This window comes from Electrophorus electricus, chromosome 1 (genome assembly GCF_041902795.1).
Source record: "Electrophorus electricus isolate QZ-2024a chromosome 1, ASM4190279v1, whole genome shotgun sequence".
Classification (NCBI taxonomy): Eukaryota; Metazoa; Chordata; class Actinopteri; order Gymnotiformes; family Gymnotidae; genus Electrophorus; species Electrophorus electricus.
The window spans coordinates 39,314,928-39,337,124 of record NC_137497.1 but is presented as its reverse complement, the minus strand read 5'-3'; the positions used below and the strand labels follow the sequence as shown (position 1 = coordinate 39,337,124).

Below are 22,197 nucleotides of genomic sequence, written 5' to 3'. Positions count from 1 at the left end.
CAGAGGCCCACTCTGGCTATGCTAGAACGCTCATTCCTGTTCTCAGCAGAGGGACACCTGCAGTCAGACGCTGTGCTATAGAAGAAACATTTGCTGCCTTTGATCGTACAGGTGGGAAGCTCTGTCAGGCAGAAATAGAGGAGATTCACAGAGATGGCATATTGTAATCAACTAAACTGAATGAATACAAATATGCATTATAATACTCAAAAGTGAAGGCTCGTCACACAAGAGAGTGACCGGTTTGCGTCAAATAAAAAATACAGAGGTCAAATAAAAAATACAGAGGTTTTGTGGACTTGTCACTTGAATTAGTTAACTCAGCTGGTCATGCCATGTGTTTGAATTATATTGTGCAAATTACATTATAATGGAATTTTAAAGCCATTTGACAAAAAACACTCTGTAGGTGAAGGTTTGGTGATTAGATTAGAATATAGGGGAGGAACTTAATTAAAAGCATGATATGTACACATACACATACATACACATATACATATATGTACATACACATATACATATACATACATACACATATACATACTCATACATTCCCATACATACATATAGGCATACATACACATGCCTATAAATACACATTTACATACATGTATACATACACATATACATACACATGCAAACACATATACATACATACACATACACACACCACGTGTGTTCCTTAATTAGGGTGAAGCTCTGTCTAGACTATATGATGACAGGACAGTCAATCTGTTTACCAAACCTTTCTGCTTCCTACAAGCACACATAGACACCCACACTCTCTAATCACTTACTCTCTCTCTCTCTCAAATGCATACTTGCTTTGACCATGTGCCATTTGACTGTTTAAAACAGTAAATGGATGAATGTGGATGAGTGAGTAAAGCTTTTGTTTTGTTTTATCTACAACTTAGTGGCTAAATCTTTTAGTAGCTGACTCCCATCATATCATCAAATACACTAAACACACACTCTCACACACACCCCCACACACAAGCACAGAATTTTGAAAGACTCTGCTTTTTCTAATTAGTTTGAAAATTTAGTAGTGCAAATGTACATTTCTAGAACTAATTATCAGTTCAGTTATATTACTATATATTTCTTTTTTCCCCAGATACATATGTTGACGTGATCAAAGTTATTATGAAGATCATCACAAGCAAGTCTGCAGTAACTTTAATAGATAAACACATTTAACACATTGTAGTAGTTAATATACTGTGCATATAGATATTTAAAACATAGCAGTAGTTAATATGCTGTACATATAGATATTTAAAACATCGCAGTAGTTAATTTGCTGTACATATAGATATTTAAAACATCGCATTAGGTAATTTGCTGTACATATAGATATTTAAAACATCACAGTAGTTAATATGCTGTACATATAGATATTTAAAACATCGTAGTAGTTAATATGCTGTACATATAGATATTTAAAACATTGTAGTAGTTAATATGCTGTGCATATAGATATTTAAAACATCACAGTAGTTAATATGCTGTGCATATAGATATTTAAAACATCGTAGTAGTTAATATGCTGTGCATATAGATATTTAAAACATCACAGTAGTTAATATGCTGTGCATATAGATATTTAAAACATCACAGTAGTTAATATGCTGTGCATATAGATATTTAAAACATCACAGTAGTTAATATGCTGTACATATAGATATTTAAAACATCACAGTAGTTAATATGCTGTACATATAGATATTTAAAACATCGTAGTAGTTAATATGCTGTGCATATAGATATTTAAAACATCACAGTAGTTAATATGCTGTACATATAGATATTTAAAACATCACAGTAGTTAATATGCTGTACATATAGATATTTAAAACATTGTAGTAGTTAATATACTGTGCATATAGATATTTAAAACATCGTAGTAGTTAATATGCTGTGCATATAGATATTTAAAACATCACAGTAGTTAATATGCTGTGCATATAGATATTTAAAACATCACAGTAGTTAATATGCTGTACATATAGATATTTAAAACATTGTAGTAGTTAATATACTGTGCATATAGATATTTAAAACATCGTAGTAGTTAATATGCTGTGCATATAGATATTTAAAACATCATAGTAGTTAATATGCTGTGCATATAGATATTTAAAACATCATAGTAGTTAATATACTGTGCATATAGATATTCAAAACATCATAGTAGTTAATATACTGTGCATATAGATATGTTCTCTCTTGCACTGTTTCTTCCCACCTGTCTCTCTTTGTGTGGATGTGTGTGCGGGTGAAAACACACGTGTATTGTACTCACTGTCTTCTTGTGTGTTGTTTACAGCTAACACTTGGAAGGGAGATGATGTGGGTGGGGGGAATGGACTGAGCTGGTCTAGGATCGGCATGCTTTGATGCTCCACAGTACTGCTAGATAAGATGAATCACTTAGAGATAACGCCACAACTATCACAATGATCTCAGACCACAGCAGACACAACATAGTGTGTGTGTTTGTGAACACACGTGTCCTGTAATCCTTCTCCATAAAATAAACATGCAGCATAGTCTCGTGCCTCCCCCTGCATGTTTGTGTAAGTTCAGTGTGGAAGCCTGTCTCAAGCCTCTGCATCTGATTCACCCTCAGAGGCTGGGTGGTCGTCCCATGCATGTAATCTCAAACACACCGACTGAACTTTTGAAAGTACTGTTAAGCGACTTAAGTTCATCACGCTGATCTTATACAAGATTAAATCGTCTGGAATCTTTTGGGGAGACACGAAGAGGTGTTACTGGACCTCTCCTCCACACGAACTAGACGCTCTTGCTGCTACTTTCACTGTCGTTAGGGGTCGTGCTTTGGCCAGAGAGAAAACGCTGTATTAGCGTTTTACACAACTTTATCACTAGAACTTTGGAAGTGCAGCACGGAACAAAATCAACAGCAGCTACAAATGAGGTGTTTTGTCCAGCCATCTAGAAGGTCCCACCGATTAAACAGATGATTACATTTACACTTAAGTTTTAGGGGGAGTTGCATTTACGTTAATATTGATATTTCTAGAAAATAACACATTTTCTTAATCGCGGCAGAAATTAAATGGCACAGTGACTAGCTGTGTCATCTAAAATCCATTCCTCGATAGCTCCACCTCTGCCCTTAATGCTAGGCGGGTACAATGTACAGGCGCTCCCCTACCTTGCCTAATCCCCGTTATTTAGGGAGTTCTCAGACTGCCACAGGCTTCGCACGGTTCGCTCAAACGGTGGGAATTCTACTGAGTCTTGTGAATGAGATTAAACTCCCGATTGCTATAGCTCGTTCTTTAGGAATACGCGCTATTGAGCATTTTTGTTTTGTTTGTCAGTTAAATACGGCGTGACAAGCAATAAAACAGGTCGCTTTCAAGCGTCCCGTATTTTTCACCCGAAGACAAAAATCACGCCGTGGAATTAATGGAGATTGTGCTAAATAAATCATCACATTCCTTGAGGCGCGACTTTGTTTGTCTCGTACGGGATAATATCTCCTATGGCGTGAGTGCTGTTCCGAGTCGATTTTATCGTAAAGGACCGTGATATCGCCCTTCTGAGAAGAACAGTGGAACACACTTCATCCCTCCCGAACAAACTCGTTTTATAGAAGTTTGGAAAGTTTGGAGTTCCCCCTCCTCACAGCAAACTGGATCTAAGATGAAAAGCCACTGGTTTGCTCTTGCGGGGTTATGGTGGAGCTCTTGTTGCATGATTCTTATTGCAGGTAGCAATTATTTATTTGATAGCAATAACGAGGTTCATTCGAGCCCCATGCATCCGCGGTTATGGACTCGCGAAAAGAAGGAGATGCAAAAAGAAATACTGTCCATCCTTGGACTTCCGCACAGACCAAGACCGCATCAATGGAACGGCAAGTACAACTCAGCACCACTTTTCATGCTGGACCTGTACAACACAATAAACAGCGAGAAGGAAAATGAAGTGGATGGAATTTTAGACCAATATAAGTCGATGTTTACCACGCAAGGGCCCCCTTTACCCACATTTCAAGACAATGCCTATTTGAATGACGCCGACATGGTGATGAGCTTTGTGAATTTAGGTGAGCGCAAAACATTTTTTTTTTTTGTGACGTTTTTCAGTTGCGCTGAAATATTTACTGGAAAGTGTTGGATCATAGGGGTCAGCGGGGGAACATGCGCTCCCTAAAATCCTTTGGCATTTTAATTCCATATAAATGTGTATCACACGTATGAGGTCTAAATTACATCACTCAAGCAAGTTATTCCCAGCTGCTATGTCGCTGTAATCGTCTCAACGCTGAGCGTCAACCGGGATATTTTGCGCACTATATTGCTCCGTATAATTTTAACTGAAGTTTAGTTAAACATTTAGAGTAAGGTTTAGTAAACAACATACACACCTGGAAGTAACCTGATATTGTTTGCATGCACAACCGCGTAGTGTGCCACTGTGTAAGATTAAGTTATGATCGGTCTGACAATATGATCCATACTCGCGACCCTTCACCTGCAGTGAGACAACACAGTAAAATTTAAGCAGGGTAAATGCTCGACGTGGTAGAAGATTTATTAATAGTAATAAGTAGGATATACTGAAGGACGCCGTGAAGGTAACTGCGAATTTCCAGTCAGATACACAGGTGGAACGAGTCATTAAAAATTAATAACATGAAAAAGTAACTGCAAATAGGCTACTTGTGTTTCTCAATACCTGCGTGTAATTAGGAAAACACCAAAGCTCGTCTTTATGAATTCTTATAACGTTTATCCTTTGTAAAAAAGAACACCAATCAGCGTTCGATGCGTGTCTTACACAGTCAATTTCATGTAGCCTAGCCAATTGAACATTTAGCACAGACCTATTGCGACGTTTACGCAACTTTTAAACTACATACTGCAGCCTGCATAATAGCATATACCGTTTAAAATCTGCTCATTTAAATTTCAAATTCGACTATATTCACACATTTTCCAGTGAATAATCGCAAACCAGTATCCGTTACCTTATATGTATAATTGGAGCATTATGTAGATTTTAGTAGGTTGCCTATACGTAGCCTTAGGACTAACACACGGATTACTCGTTAGTTTATTAGAGACTGGAAAACTATTATTCGCTTGCCACGCTGTACGATTTCCTAGGGTTGCCTAAAGCACTAAATCTCCAAAAATAATCCCCCACAAAAGCAGGAAACCGCGACCAAATCTGTTAAATCAGTTTTCCTTGTATTTTAAGATCGAGGAAACTGATTGCGTAAATAACAATCTAGAAGATTTACTTAAGACCTATTATACCTCGCAGTTAATATGCGATTAATGGATTTCAAGAGGAAAACACCTACTGGTATGGCGCCATTTAGGAAAAGTTAGCTCCGGTCGGTAGTTGCGCAACATGATGTAGTTCTAGCTAATTAGGGTTTACTTTGTGGCCATCCGCCTGCAATTCCCTGGGTGTGTGAGAGCGGGGCCTAATTTGGCTCTTTGCCGCAAATAGTTTTTTTTTTTTTCTTTAGCAGTGCGCGTCACAGAAACGCGCAGACCACCCTCTTCCTTGACCTTTCGATCTGTCTTTACCAGGTAGAGTGCTTAGTGTTCTCGCTGTAGCTGGCCGTTCTCCTCTCTAACGAACAGAAAGCAAAGCTCTTTGAATGCGATTGCAATTAATGTTACTTCAGCCAAAACGGGCCATCTGCTTTGGACATAATTCGGGTTTTTGTTGACTACCAGTTGTCGGCCGGCTCGGCCATAGCGCTTCAATGTTTACTTCCTTTGCTCTTTCACGAGGTCGGTGGTCTTGATTGTACATTTATTTACTGATTTGTTTATTTAGGTTTTGTTTCAGGGGTGGGTAATTGCTAGTGGTTTTTAGATGGCTCAGTTATGATCCTCCCAGAGCGCTCATGAGTCATGCCGAACTGCCTGGAGAAAAGGAACATGTGCACTGATGTTTACTGAACTGGTTTTTCATTCCCATCCAAAAAGGTATTGGTCAATAAAACAAGTGTAACGAATGAGACACGTCAGGAACACCTGTGCATATTTTCTTGACTACAAAAAGAACAAGAAATAAGCATAAAATATTTCCCCTATGAAAGTAGACATCCTACAGAATAAAGGTTACACATTCATATGCAGTATGTATTTGTCATTTTTCAAGTGGTAACAATTACAGTTACCCTTTTGATGTTGAAGAGTAGTCTCTCTTTTACACACGCACACGCACACACACACACACACACACACACACACACACACACACACACACACACACACACACACACACACACACACACACACACACACACACACTCATTAAACCTGGTGTCCACTGTCTGAGTGGAGTGCAAAACGTCGTGTGAATCAGCAGATCCTAGTAAATGTCAGTGTTGTTCTAATGTCAGTCCACCTGATCCATGATGGGCTATGCTCTTACCAGTGCCTGTTGAGCTTTTCTTGGCACATGAAGCCTGAAAACACTCCCTGGACTTCTGTGTGCCTATAATGTTGTGTGTTTGCCCTTATTTCTATCTGAGGGGATCTTCCAGTAATCCAGGGAAAACCCTAAAGGAATAAAGCTTCTCTTTGCTTCTGTTCTTTACAGAGCTCATATCACTGGGGCTTTTTATTTAAGATTGTGTTGTGGCTTGTGTATTTCTGGATTGAATGAATCTTCTTAAATTACCAATGAAATGGCCTTTTTCAAAATATAATCCAAGGCAGGTTACATATCTCTGATCTAGTGAAAAATCTCTTTCTCTTCCAACCCCCATCCCCCCCCCAAACTGCTGCTAGAATAACGTAGCTGTCAGTCCTTCATTTAGCACAGGCCCCCAAGACTAAAGCAAAGGTTCCTGTCTCTGTGACTACAAAGCCTATATACACACTAAGGGTAGGGATTTTCTCAGGAGCTTAACAGAGTCTAGACAATCCTGGTTTATTGTTCGCATTATGTCCTTTAGAAAATGCTTTTAAGTTTTTCCTCTTGTGTAATTCAAAAAAGTAATTCAAAGTCCCTTCACATTGTTGATTTCCAAATATACAGTAAGTAATTCATTTACCAGTTGAACATGTACCTGTGGCCAAGTCTGATCAAGTATAATTAGTAAGGCATGATCTAAGAATTAATTGCTGTGCGGCTTTGAGTAATACCGGTTATCCTTTCGGGAAAGACTACCCAGGGACCAAACACAGAGGAGTGCCATATCTGCCCTGTCTGGTAAGAAGGGAGTTAACATGGAAATTAAGGGAGGAATTTCAGCTATGTTGCAGCTCACAATAAAAGAAAGTGGATTTTTGGGGGGGAATGCCTCAGCGTCTACACTGTAGGACATGGCTAAATGGCTTCGATTAAATAGAACCTTTGCTGGGGACTATCCACTGTAATATATGCATGTAAGAAAACATCTTTAGTGCTCATAAAGCAAAATATTTGTGATGGACATGTTGATGAAGACAACATAGCAGTTATGTTTTGTTTACAAACCAACAGCTGAAGCATCCGACAGTGTCCTTGTTCCTTCTCTCCCACTCTTTAGATGAAGTAAACATATTCAGGCTGATTATCTAACCAAGTATGCGACTTTTAGTCTTGGCGCTAACATGTACATACACACACAGAACACAGTTGGTGACCAGGAGGTCAGAGATAAGAGGTCTGGGCAGACGTTCCTGGTTTTTTTTCCCTTTTGTATTGAAGAATGCTTCATATAACTCCATCCCACACCACAGCTGTCTGAGATCACACCAGTGCTGATGCCACAGAGCAGAGGAATGAAGAATGCACAGGGCTCTATGGGTACCTGCTTTACCTGACTTTCATACTCACTTTTTTTTAAAAATCTTGTACTATCAGGTATTGGGTTAGCACTGTTGCTGGATCAGTCCTGCTCAGCACACCTGACTGCTGAATGCTCAGACTCTGATGCGTTGGGTCAGTTTCGCATAGCTGTAACTGAGTTCAGTAAGCACTAAGGAATTATGATACCAGATCTGTACAGAGATAGACACCTCTTATTTTGAGGTGGTTAGTGGGACATGCTGGCATCGAGTCCAAATAGTACATGCGCTAGCTAGCACAGCAGACACCTTGGGGTGAAATGTGGTGTAATGTGTCATACTGTACTTTCCACTATAATTTTTCTAATTCGCCCCCGAGTGATACTTATGTGTTATGATAATGTGTGACAATAAACCTTACACATGGGCAAAACTTAAAATATCAGGTCGGTAGTGATGCAGTATCAGGGAGGATGACCAGAGCTACAAAAGGTATTCAGATGAAAACTAGCATTAACTAACATGAAAACCCCTCACCTTAAGGTCCAGTATTTACAGACAAATAAGTGGAAAAGCAATAAAAAAAGGCTTATGATATAGTTCAAAGGCTTGACAAGAATATTGATAGTGTTTTATTTTAAAGAAAACTGTGATCTAATGAGCACTATTTCTACATGATTTGTCATGGGAAGCTGTGCATTCTAGCTGCTCTGTGTTTGCAGGTACTTGTGAGCCATGGAGAGGGGGTATGATAAGAATAAGTTAGTGAATGTCACTTGTGGCAGAACACTGCATTCCAGCCCCACTCCCAACACATGGATTTATCACCATGTAATAAAAAGTAAAATACAGCTTGCAGAAATGAGATGAAAAGTGAAAACAGCACGGTGGCTTTAACAATAGAGCAGTAAACAAAAACCCGACCTGGGACACAGCAAATGAGACAAAGAGCAGACAGGGATGAATTACTAGTACCAAATTCCTCACTGAAAGATATGAGAAAAGAGAGAAAAAGAGATGTAGATGAACAAGGATGAATTAAAATGAACTTTTGTCCTGAAAGACAAAAAAAGAGAATGGAATTAGAGTTCATATAGTTGGAGATGATATTGCCTACAGAAAAACAGAAATACACACACACACACACACACACACACACACACACACACACACACACACACACACACACACACTATTGTGGAACGTAAGGGCAACTCTATTACAACCAGTATACCAATGACAAGATGACAGAAAAGCTGAATTTTCATAGTTCACAATATTTCAAAAATATTTCTAAAATATTTTAAATATGTTATCCCTAATTAAGCATTTGTCAAATATAACTACAAAGTTTAAAATCAAAGACAATAAAGTAAGTTTAAACAAGTATATGTTAATGTGCATTTCAAATGTTTACATTTCTAATATTCCATTGAACAGTATTCCAAAATTTAAGAATAGACCTTAAAACAGCTGAGTTGGAAGTGACCCCATGGATTAGCAGCCTGTCTCATCTGAACAAGGTGGTTTGGAAGTCTATAGTGTTTAATAATAGACCTGCAAGAAATGCCAGACCTAGACAATTAAAGGCTTTAAACATTATAAACAAGACGTTGTAATCCATGCACAATGTAATAGGAAGTCATTGGAGTTTCATGGGATGGATACAGGTTGATAGACTCTGAATTAACTGGAGATTAGCTAGAGACAGTAGAGCAGGCAGTTAGTAACACTGCAGTAGTCTGATCTAATAGATAAGGCAGTCTGTAACACTGCAGTAGTCTAAGATAATAGCTAAGGCCATCAGTAACACTGCAGTAGTCTAATCTAATATCTAAGGCAGTCAATAACACACTGCAGTAGTCTTAATATAATAGCTAAGGCAGTCAATAACACAATGCAGTAATCTTAATATTATAGCTAAAGCAGTCAGTAACACACTGTAGTAGTCTTAATCTTATAGCTAAAGCAGTCAGTAACACAATGCAATAGTCTAATATAATAGCTAAAGCAGTTAGTAACACTACAGTAGTCTTAATCTAATAGCTAAAGCAATCAGTAACACTACAGTAGTCTTAATCTAATAGCTAAGGCAGTCAGTAACACACTGCAGTAGTCTTAATCTAATATCTAAGGCTGTCAGTAACACTGCTGTAGTCTTAATCTAATATCTAAGGCGGTCAGTAACACTACAGTAGTCTTAATATAATAGCTAAGGCAGTCAGTAGACACTGCAGGAGTCTTAATCTAATATCTAAGGCAGTCAGTAACACACTACAGTAGTCTTAATCTAATAGCTAAAGCAGTCAGTACACACTGCAGGAGTCTTAATCTAATATCTAAGGCGGTCAGTAACACTACAGTAGTCTTAATCTAATAGCTGTCTTTGTCCCTCAGCACCATGTAGCTGTGTTTCTTAAATTATAATATGCAGTTTTAGAGCTGTTACTCTTATATGGCTCGAATGATAAAGCAGCATCGAGGGTTATAGCATGGTCCTTAACTATAGCTTTTGGTTACACAGAAAAAAACATCAAGGCCTTATTTTTAGCAGACCAAGTTAGGTACTTCTCTTTTTATCAGAATTCAGTTTGAAAAATATTCTGCTTTGCATGCAACAATGATCTGCACATGACATATCTTCTACAGTAAAATGGATCTGTTTAATGGCTCATAATTGTTCATTGATCCATGGGAAAACTTTCTAAAAATGTATTTTCTCATATAAGACAAATGCCCAAAATAGAGCTCAGTGATGAATTTACCCCATGGATCAGTTGATAAAGGTTTGGTATCTCAAATGTGCAATTCATCTGGATCTGGAAGGTCATCATCATTTATAGGGGTTCTAAGTATCTTGTTACTATCAGTACCAAAAGAAAGGATGAGATATGGTGTGTGATTACCTTTGTAAGAGTTTAAATAAACTAGGACTTTCTGAGTAACATCACAATGGGCAAAAATGTCTCCCTCAAAGGACCACTTTATAAGTAGATAAAAATTATTTTAATAAAATTTCATAGAATTTTTGCAAAATATATGGTCATATTCTGTTATCATAGATTGTTTAGGAGTTCCAAAATGAGAGCCACTAATGTAAAACTGTACATCATAAATGGTAGCAACAGCCCAATGCCCATCCACATCCACTTGCATGTGGGTTATGACATAGTGTTTAAAATGAACGTGGAGTACATTCATTTTAAACACTATATTCATATGATTTTATACATGCATCTGTAAAATAGTGAAAACTAAAATTAGTCTATGTAGTCTATGGGCATCCTTATCCTTTCAAAGTGAGCAATTTTATACTGTATTCAGTTTTAGATTACCATATTTAATCCTTAACATTTTGACTTGAGTACATCTAAGAAACACACTAAAAAAAACTAAATAAACACAACAGTGTTGATTTAAATTAGGAAACGATGCATTACCTTAGCATATTACCCTGGTCTGGGGGAGGGGTGCTGAAGCATTTTGAGGTTAATTATCCACAAAGACACCAAGAGGACTGAGACCAATGTAACCATATCTGTATTATCCCTGCTAAAATCTGAGCATGTATAAATTTAAAGTCACTGTTGTGTCATCAACAAGAGGAGCAGAAGACTCTCTAGCTCTGTTTCTAACAGTTTTTGCAGGAAAGGTATTTGCATTCATAAGACCGAGGTTACAGAGGTGCTCCCTGTTGACAAAGACAGTCACTATGAGATGAAGATTATTCTCCAAAATGTGGTGTTACACAAACACTATGCCAGATATAGTTATATGCAGAATCCCTTTCTATCCTGAGTGAAAATGTCTATAATGATTTGATCCTTGTCTCTTTAATGGTTGTCTAAGGCCAAATGCCCTACCACGTGCTGGCTGAGTGAATGCTCTTTGTATGACGTGAATGAGATGACGACTAGACTACTAACTATGGGAACGAAATTGCTTGTTAGGCGAGCATAATTGCCTGTTGCATGAAATTGCTGCTGGCAAGTTTGCTCTTTAAAACTTAGCGTAGAGAAGAAAAGTTAACTTTCATGATATATTTAAAAAAAAGGAAAAATGAGATAAACAGATAGAAATGAACTACAGTAGCAGTAAATACACTGACTTCTCAGTATTAGGAGACAGATAGAAGGAGAGGTTATTCTCCCGCTTGTCCTTCTTCTGCTTGTCCTCTTTTCCTCCTCCCTCAACTACACACACATTTCAACTGATGCATCACACTGTTCATACCCACCGCCCCCCCCACACACACTCACATGCACACACAAACCTACAATCTATTCGTCTTCACACACTCTCACATAAGCATGCATGCACACTGACTGACTGTGCCATGGGAGATGTATGACTGCCATGTATTTACTCTGTGTTGACTCTGTCAAGCCCTGAGACCACAATAAATCTAGCGGCCAGTAGACAGGTGAGGTGTCTGTTACGGGGAAGATTTCTGCAGGCCAAATAATTCTTACTCAGTTGAAGACATCCTTTGCTTCACATTTGTATACAAACAAAAGTACTGTGCCATGCCAGATCTTTAAAAATTAGCCAAGAATTTAACTCTTTCGATGTCTTGTAGCAGCATGTGATGAAGACTTTGCTTACTGCACACCCACCAACAACAAATGTCAACATGCTGAATGTTTCGGATTAGAGACACAATTCAAATGTAAGTGTTCGGTCAGTGTACCATAAAGCAATACAGAAGAGTCTTATCTACAATTTAAAAGCCTCTACATTATCTTTAAACAAAAGAAGGCAATGTTAGGAACAGGTGTAAATAGACAAGAGACAGGCAATGTAAATGTAACAAGATCGGGTTTTTTTTCCATATTTTATGAACATAATTGGTTCCTATGCTTCCAATTTATGTATGATATTTTCACAGCTAGCTATCTTAAAGAAGCAGTACACTGCAGAATCAGGAAACAGTCTAGGATCTCTAAAATTATGCTACAAAATGTTATGATTGTTTTTTCCCCCCAAGGCCTGTTTAGTGGACTACAAAATTGATCACAAGATTCTTTTAGGGTTGGACTGCTTTGGTTCAAGTGCTAAGGTGAAAGAAGAGAACACATGCAATCGTATCATTTGCTTAGGCTCACTCTGCTGCTCCACACTCATTTGAGTGTTGAGCTAGAATGCTTCAAAATTGCTAATCTGTGAAACAAAAACACAAACATCCCACAACTTTCTGTGCATCTAGCAACCATTTGTTTTGTTTTTTTTTCACAGAAACAATCCACACATTCCTAGGAAAATTAGCTTAGTGTATCAAGGCTATCTTGGAGATTTCAAATGGACTAAGGGATGAAATGGGAGGAAGACAGACTGTGATGAGGATAAAGTCAGTGGGTGGGACAGTGAGGGTACTGGAAGGAGAAAGAGAGGGCAGGCTTGGCTGATGTACTTGTTGCTCTGGAATGTTCGCCACCAATATTTTGACTTCTCCTTTGGAAACAGCTGCGTTTCCTTTTTCAAAGATATTTTTTCCTTATTTATCTGATCCCTCAGGAGAGATCTATCTCTGCCGCCTGACAGTGGCTTCCTCTTCTACATCTGCCTCTCTAGCCTGCCCTGAGCTCTCTCCTTCTCTCTCTCTCTCTCTCTCTCTCTCTCTCTCTCTCTCTCTCTCTCACACACACACACCTGTTGCAGCACACACAGATCACTCTAGCAGGTCTTCACATAAAGTGTGCAAACAGACAGAAACATACACACACACACACACACACACACACACACACACACACACACACATACACACTAATACACTCACAAATACAAAAATGCATTCACATGCACTTCACCGGAAGAAAGTGATAAACACACGCACGCACACATAACATACACGCTCTCTCTCTCTCTGTCTCTCTCTGTCTCTCTCTTTCTCTCTCTCTCTCACACACACACACGCACACACAAAGTCTAGCTGGAAAGCACATGAACACCCAAAATACTTTCCCTTTCTCTCCTTTGTACCCCAGGGATAAGCCCTTAAATAACATTCCAAAAGGCTCTGGAGGCTAAAAGGTATCCTTGACAGAGATCATCCCAGACTTGGCTACCTTTACAAGCAGAAATGCTAAAATTAGTAGTGTGCAGTTTCGGGGGTGAAAAAGGAATTGATGTGAATGGAGTGAAAACGACAGTGTTGTCGTTGTGTATGTTTACTTCCCAACGTGTGACACAAACAGCAGAGCAGCATGCGAGGGTCTGTGGAGGAGAGGCAGGCAGGCTTGCCATCACAGGCCCCGTCACACCATGGCGTCTCCCAGGGAAACTGACTGAATCATCAAGAGTCCAGCTGAAGGGAAATAACAAAGTGAAGGTATCTGCTTTTACTGGGCCCCAGTCTGATGGTCAGTGATTTCCAAATAAATACAGTGATAGAAGGAATCAGACTCAATGATTGTAGTGTTTGGCACCACTTCAGAAAACATCAGAGGCACGTGGAGTTTAGAGCATTTACGTTCTCCACAAAGTGCAAAATGCACTTTCATTTCACTGGTGCAAAAACAACACCACCAACAACAAAACATGTTTCTGTGTTTTATGAGAGTCCATATATTTCCCCTATCTGATAATCTATTTTTGTATCATATTATATGTAGACATATCAATTTTCCAGATATAATACACCAGTTTGTGTGATGTTGGACATTGGTTGAGTCTATGTATTTTCATTGTTTAGCTAGAATACAGTACTAATTTAATCTCAGAAGGGAGGTTGGATGCTCTCTCATAGATGTTATATAATGGTAATCTAAACAAGCTAATTAGCGAACTACACCCCCCACAATCCCTCGTTTTCCTCCATCTGCTATTGGAAATATGCGCACAGCTCTGTCATAATCATGACCATGGGCTGGTTTTGTTTGTCTGTGTTTGGATAACATTATTGGTCTCCTAGCGAATGGGTTCAAGCATCTTTGGTGTCCCTAGAGGAGTTTACTTTTTAGTCTGACAGCTCCGAGACCCACAATAAGAGTAAGATCCAGACTTCTTCTTCTGTGAGCATGCAGCACCATAAGCCCGTCCTGAAAATATTTTGTCAGCTGTACTCCCTGGATTGTTATTTCTTTATGAATGTCTCTATATGTAGAATGGAAGGAAAGAATGGGGACTGTTTATTTTCCAGCCCATTTCCTCTATTTTATGGAATTTCCTTTGTATAAAAAGGTTATTATATTTGTTGACAGGTCGTTGGCTTGCATTGGCATGTGAATGAATATGGATGAATTTGCAAAGCCAGCTAAAGAACTAGCAGCTGACCATTCAACACCCAAGACACACAAGGCCATATTGAACACATAGACACACACACACACACACACACACACACACACACACACACACACACACACACACACACACACACACACACACACACAAATTACAGTGGATAAACTATGTCCTAAATCACAGTTCTTAGGGTGTTGATATATGATTTTGCCTGGCTGTAATGATTTGACATTTGTTACTGATCAGTAAGGAAAACCATACTGCTGTTTAGCATAGACTCATGCTAGTTTCAAGTTTAATATTTATTATAAAATGCCAATAACTAATTTGAATGGTGAATGTTATTACAAGCATATAATAATATAATAACATATAACAAGCAATAGTTTAGCATGCCAAAAACAAACAATAAATACTGTAGAAATATATTCTGGACCTTATTAACAAAGGAACCTCAACACAATATATCAATTAAGCCATGGGCAAAGTCATTTTTTGCACAATCACACACACACACACACACACACACACACACACACACACACACACACACACACACACACACACGCACGCACGCACGCACGCACGCACACACACACACACACACACACACACACACACACATACACAGTACAATAGATCAACAGCTGAATTCCTGCCTGTCGTGTGCGATGAGGCAAAATCTCCTACTGACACACAGGTATGAGCGTCTGACTGGTGGTATTGAGTTTAATGCTGATCCACCTGCAGATAGCTGCTGCCGGGTACAAGCCATTATGACACGGACACTGCGGCCATTCAGGCATCCTTTAGCACAGTCCTTACCCAGCTCCAATTATTCCAATTACTGCAAATCAAATACTGCCCTCTGGATCCTGCACCACAACCTCAGAAATATCTCCAGCTTTCATTTATCCCCAAACGGAATGCTAGTGCTGACAGAACAAGCAGAAAAAAATATATTGTTGGCTCAAATCTGTCCCAAAAACTTTTTAAGGTTTCTTGCTATATAAGAAACTCCTGCATTCTTGTTGATGCTTCTGATTGGTATATATGCAAAATAATGCATACACTGCATTGCAGAATGGTATCAAATCCCAGTAGTGCCATGTGCTATGACAGGGAGCCATTGGAGTATGTGATAGGCAGTGTTCTCTTTCAAAGGGGCAGACTGATTATGGTTGATAACTGACTCCCACAGTAAAGATGATTTTTTTCTCCTTAAGCTCACACTAAGGCATTCAGGGATGTTGTGGTGTTATATCTAGGCATAGATTTTACAAATACTGTGGGATATATGTCATTACCAACACTTTCCATTTCCCTTCCAATTTATGCCTTTCCAGTTTCCATTAGAAATCATAAAGGAAGTTTTAGATAGACCAGGAGTAATATTGTCTTAAACAATTACAGACTACATTGTTTGTTCATTGTTTCTTTGCCCAAGCTCAATGATCCATTCATTAACACTCAGTAGTTTTCTGGCTGTGTGTGCAGCATGAGGAAGTCTGTGTTGAAAGGGGCTCTGATTAGCCATAAACTCCTACACCTTTAACTCACCCATACCAGGTCTGGTGGCTCCTGCAGGGATGCCTTTGATGCTCTTTCCAGTTCAGAGACCTGGATCAGAGCTGGGAGCAAATGTGCAGGGAGCCTGCCTCAAACCCCTGCTGCATCCCAGCTGCTCGGACCTTGAGAAGAACCAAAATGGCTGCCCCATTCTTCAGGGGAATCAAAAATGGATACTTTTCTCTCATCAAGTATTGTTTTTCAATTAAAAAGACCCACTTTTGGGGTTAATGTCTGTGTTCTGACCACACATAGGCATCTCAGAGACCTCTTTAGTGAAGAATGTTAGATTAATGATTCAGAATTCCTGCTCCAATGTCAGGAAGCCAAAAGGCTTAAACAAACATAATAGCTAAATTTGTCTATAAATCTCTGTTGTTAGGTGGTTATAAACTGGGGTTAATTATCATTTGCATTCCTGAGAGAAACAAAAAAGTGAACCCCAAGAGCTTCTTGAGAGAGAGAGAGAAGGCAACCATGGCCTTTAATTATGGAAGCTGGAGTAATTCAAATGTGGGTGAGAGCACACAAGATGTGTGAGAGGGTCCCTCTCTCCCTCTGGAGTGGTATAATGTGAGAAAAGAAGCCTGTGAGAGTCTGAGAATAAATGCATAAACACTTATGAATTCTTCACATGCCTGGTGCTCCAGCACATTTTTACAACTTCCAAATCTCTTGCATATGACCATGTCACATGGCGTGATGATCCTGGGTGTAATTAAATACTTTATTTAACACTGAGATTTCTCTCTTGCCAGGTTTGTGGTAACACATTTTGAATAAGTCTAATTACAAAAGCTCTACCCTGAAGTATATATTGCCTTGGTGTGTCAGTATGATTGTTTTTCTCTTTTCCATGCTTACATCACGTGGTATAAAGCCCTGGTGCTGTGCAGAATATGAACTTCTGTTTCATCACTCCTGATGCCTGCAGGGTAGTGCAGTAGTACATGGATATGGATGGTTTTCTCATTCTCACTCTTCCAGCATTTAAACCTATTTATGAACAATTAACCTTGTTATACTTAAACTATGACATCTTTGAGATTTTGGGTTTGTGTTTTGGGTTATGAATGGCAGTGCTTTCTTTATGACAGCATAAGGTTATGGAAAAAGAGTTTAAGATATTTGCATATCAGGTGAATATAAAATTTTGCCAAAATAATTTTCCTTTTGGCAACAGAATAAAATGTTTAGGGAATTTTCTCTCTCCCCAAACACGTATTTAGTTTACTTACTCCAGTTCAACACAACACTGGCTGTGTGCACACCAACAGAATTCCTTCTCTCTCATGGCTATCCTGTAGTAGTGACATGTTGTAAGCAGTGTATTTAGTTCAGCAGTGCACAGATGGCCGTGACTGGGACCCTCAAGGGCAGAAGGGAGGATCTCCATGATCCCTGCATGCACTAGCACATGCCTCTGCTGCAGTGAGACCTACAGCTAGCTGACCTGGGTCCTCAGAGTATCCACCTCTAGATCACTGGGCTTTCAACTCAGAAGCATAACAAGCTCACGGCGATCTGTAATACATTAAGGCTTGACAACTTTAAATGAGATCAAAGGAAGGATGAGAAGGATGGAATGTGTGTAGAAATAGCACAGGTAAAATCCCTGACATGATCTTTGTGGCACTCAAGCTACGTTGTTTACACACCGGGTACATAGATCTGAAGTATATCTGCAGCAGATAAGCCTTTATTATGAGAGGTATAGCTGCCCCATTTTTGCTACATGAAGCTTGTAGAGGGAAACTGCTGGTAGGATATGTCTTCATTTCATCTGTCTTCTTCTAAATGTCAGATTCTTGTGCATGTATCGAGGATGATATTTTTGCAAATGTGAGCTAAATTACATTGGACTTACATCAAGGACATATCTCCGTTCATAATGTTTAATGCTGTGTTATATATGGTCACACGGTCCTGCTTGAACTCTACTATTCTGTCACACCAGAAAGATATGCCTTATACATGCTACAGGGGAGAGGTGGGTTCATGTCTGGAAATTGCTTACGATTCTTGTTCCTTACTTCAGTTATGATGTAAAACTTTGAATTGTTATTGAATTGTAATGCAGTGCATACATTCTTCTAGCATTTGTTTATGCTGTTTCTACATGGAAAGGCTAATCTATGACAAGGCCGCACATCTCTTCTCTCTCTCTCTCTCTCTCTCTCTCTCTCTCTCTCTCTCTCTCTCTCTCTCTCTCCCTCTTCCTCTCTCTCTCCCTCTCTTGATCTCTCACATTCAGGCATGAGCATAAAACACAGCTGTCTCACCTCAAGCTCTGAGGTCTGCAGTTATTACTTGTTTGCAGCACTTAATAAACACTGTAAAATACTGCAAGAGATGCAATAAATTATAATGGCAATATTGCTGATACAAAAAGAAAGCTGTGCCTGTAGCAAACAGTTTAACACATTCTGTTTTGTTGCATTCTGCTGTGACATCAGGAGTCAATCAGCATCAGGAACTTTCACAACAATTCTACAGCCAGCCATCTGTAAAACTAGCAGCCATTATAATACATTTTACATTTGTTTGCCTACTTTGTAAATGATTGCAAGGTGAGAAGGCTTAACTGCAAATCTAAATACAATTTTTTTTCATTTTTGAGTTATAAGCATTTTATTTTCATATGCATACTTTCCCTTTTTCATGTACTAAGGGACTTGTACACTTTCAAATGTTTTCATTTTACATTTTTTGTCTATGCAACCACTGTAGTGCCCCTTTTTTGTGGAGGAGGTATATGTGGGAGGTGAAAGGAGAAAAGGAGGTGTGTGTTTTTCCCTTTGTGGTTGTGGATGAGGAAAATGATGGGATGCGATATGAATCATATACAGATGACCACACTGCTCCTCCAGGGGGCAAGGTGGAAAACAATTACCGGGCTACTCGGAGCTGCAGTTTGGGCACAGCGCAGTCTTGCTGCGAGTCCTCCACTTCTCCCGCCATCAGGCTGCTTTGTGTCCCTCTTCCTCTATCCTGCAACATCTTTGAGTTTTCTCCTGTCTTTTACTTTGCTCTCTCTCCTTCTCTCTGTCTGGTGTTTTTCTGTGGTAGGAGAGGCATGATTCTGCGAGTAGTTTCCCACAGCTGCTCAGCAGGTCCCTCAGTAGAGTCCCTTCTGTGTCACTCTGTGTGGGCTAACGACAATAGCACAGAGCCGGAGGAGCCAGAGGTTGTACAAATGGAAACACAAAATCGAACCTAATTAGAAAAACTTTTTGTTTTTTTTCTCCTAGGCCTTTCCTAGAGCCTTCTCTCTTTTTTAACATTGTTTATTATTCTCTATACGGATGTGTGCGTTTACATGTACACGATTCTCTGCATATGTTTGTGTGCCCGCCACCTACCTGTCAAACTGTGCCAGTGACCTCTGCTGCAGTTTCTGTTAGTGCTCCATGTACTAGTTCTTCTGTCATCTTTGAAGAAGCCTGAGTTGCTGATGGACTGTATTGAATCTGCTCTTATAGAAACAGCTGTGGTGTGGGAAGTTAATGAAACAGTTTCAGATGCATGCAACAAAGGCCACGACCTGGCTAAGGTGCTGATATAAATAACATCACAATGAGGACCTTTGGAGATTTCTTTCAGTACAACTTAGCACAAGAACAAGGCACCCCTCAGGTTCTGCTTTTGTGGTCTTTTAAATTTCTCCACAGACACTAAATATTAATTAAAAATGCATGTGTTAGGAGTGACGGGGAATGACACTCCCTGAGCAACTTTGACCTCTTTATGCTACCGGAACTCTTACGTAAGGGCAAGGGCCACACCCCTGGTAACACCCAAATCCCTTTAGAGATCCTCCCATGCAACCGCTCCCCCTACATTTATTCCTCAGACATTTTCTTGTCCATTCTGTCCCACTCCCCCCCACCCCTTGGTCTCCCCTTTTTTTCTGTAAGAAGGGAGGGCTGGGGTGGATGTGTGGGCTTCTTACCTCCACATGGTGAAAAGCATGGAAATCCAATCAGTACAGGACACTTCATCCTGGGCTCTGGAGGAGAGGTATCCGGCTGGACATGTACTTATGTGCACCAGGTCTGTGAAACAGAGGAAGGCTTGGTGGTGGCATTTGGTGGGGGAGTTGAACAGGAGATGACAAAGCTGTCGTCTGACTAAAAGGCTTACTGTGGTTACCATACTCCCTCTTTTTCTCAAACTCTGCTAGTGTTTAACTGCATGGAAACACGTCTGTCATGATGGGCTTTGCTGTGGGGACTGCTTTGAACAAATAGTGAATTATCCCACCAGAAATACTGGATCATTATGGCTCAGCAGGCACTCAGCATGTGGCCTCTCTAAGAAGTGGTGCTGTAATATAAATGCATATGTATTCACCATGTGGATGAATTTTAATGGTGCTTAATTACAGGATATGACAAAGTGAGTTCAGAATGTCTGCTAGACATTTACTATGTGAAGAGCTTAAAAAGAATAACAATTTGTTTTTTATTTTGTAAAACTGAAAACTTTCTATATATTATTCCATGTCCCCTTTGACAGTGGAGTATGACCGGGAGTTGTCTCCACACAGAAGACACCATAAGGAGTTCAAGTTCAACTTGTCTCAGATTCCAGAAGGAGAGGCAGTTACGGCAGCAGAGTTCAGGATCTACAAGGAATGTGTGAGCAGTGCTTTCCGCAATGAAACATTCCTACTGAGTGTCTTCCAGGTGGTGGGGGATCATCCAGACAGGTGAGAGAGTTATCTGATTGTTCACAATGTTAACAATTTTATGCATGTCACCAAACCATGGTATTCATACTGTGTTAGTACTTATGTATTTAAACATATTTATCAGTATGTGTACTCCATAGAGATGATCTTGGACCCATTCTATATCTATAGTACCATTCTATATCTGCTATACCAGGTGAGATTCAGGATGGTCAGTTGGTCAGTGAGCTTAAAAGCTGAGAATTGAAAGTGCAGCCATCTATTGGCAGATCCTTTGTCTTTCAGTGACAGGCTGTAGCAGAATTAGGCAAGATTTTCCCTTAGCCCAGGAGCTGGGTGAATGTTTACAGTAGAGAATTTGTGTGGATAAACATTTGCATGATTTCTTTACATGCACTGTGATTATGTAAACGTGACTGTAAATGAGGTCAAAAGATGAGAACTGCAGGTACTGACTGCCTTGGATACATGGAACTCACACACTGAGCGATGGTAGTCAAGTCAAAAAGGACTTGTGCCCCTTTGCCATTTTATTCTTGGTTCCAACTGAGCTGGGCCATGACTATGAAGCAGGGCATATAAGAGCATATAAGAACACAAACAAATTTTGTGGATCACAACTGCTCAATCTGTTGTGTGAGCCAGTGCACTGGGAGTTCAGCACAGAATCAGGGCATGGATGAATGGTCTCCAACTCAGTTTTCTTCCACGCACTTCCATGCCATAACCACAGTGCCTGACTGAATATAGTTCATTTACATCCAAAACAGAACCAAGCCAAACATGTCAGAAGTTGACATTGTGGGTGGAAGGAGGGATGAGCTCCATGAATCACACCAGCAGCATGATTGGATGTTGTGTCCACTGTCAAAAAAGTGACCAATGAGGTGACAATGTGTGGTTAGT

General features: G+C 39.6%; 1 protein-coding gene across 1 annotated transcript in view; it reads left to right on the top strand.

Moving 5' to 3' along the window:
* Window positions 1-2,934: 2,934 nt before the first annotated feature.
* bmp6 (bone morphogenetic protein 6) overlaps window positions 2,935-22,197 on the top strand; it is a 31,638-nt gene continuing 12,375 nt past the window's right edge. Inside the window, exons 1-2 of the mRNA XM_027013639.3 lie at window positions 2,935-4,087; window positions 21,117-21,309. Of these exons, the coding sequence (XP_026869440.2) occupies window positions 3,682-4,087; window positions 21,117-21,309 (599 nt within the window). The 5' untranslated portion in view covers window positions 2,935-3,681. The remainder of the gene's footprint in view (window positions 4,088-21,116; window positions 21,310-22,197) is intronic.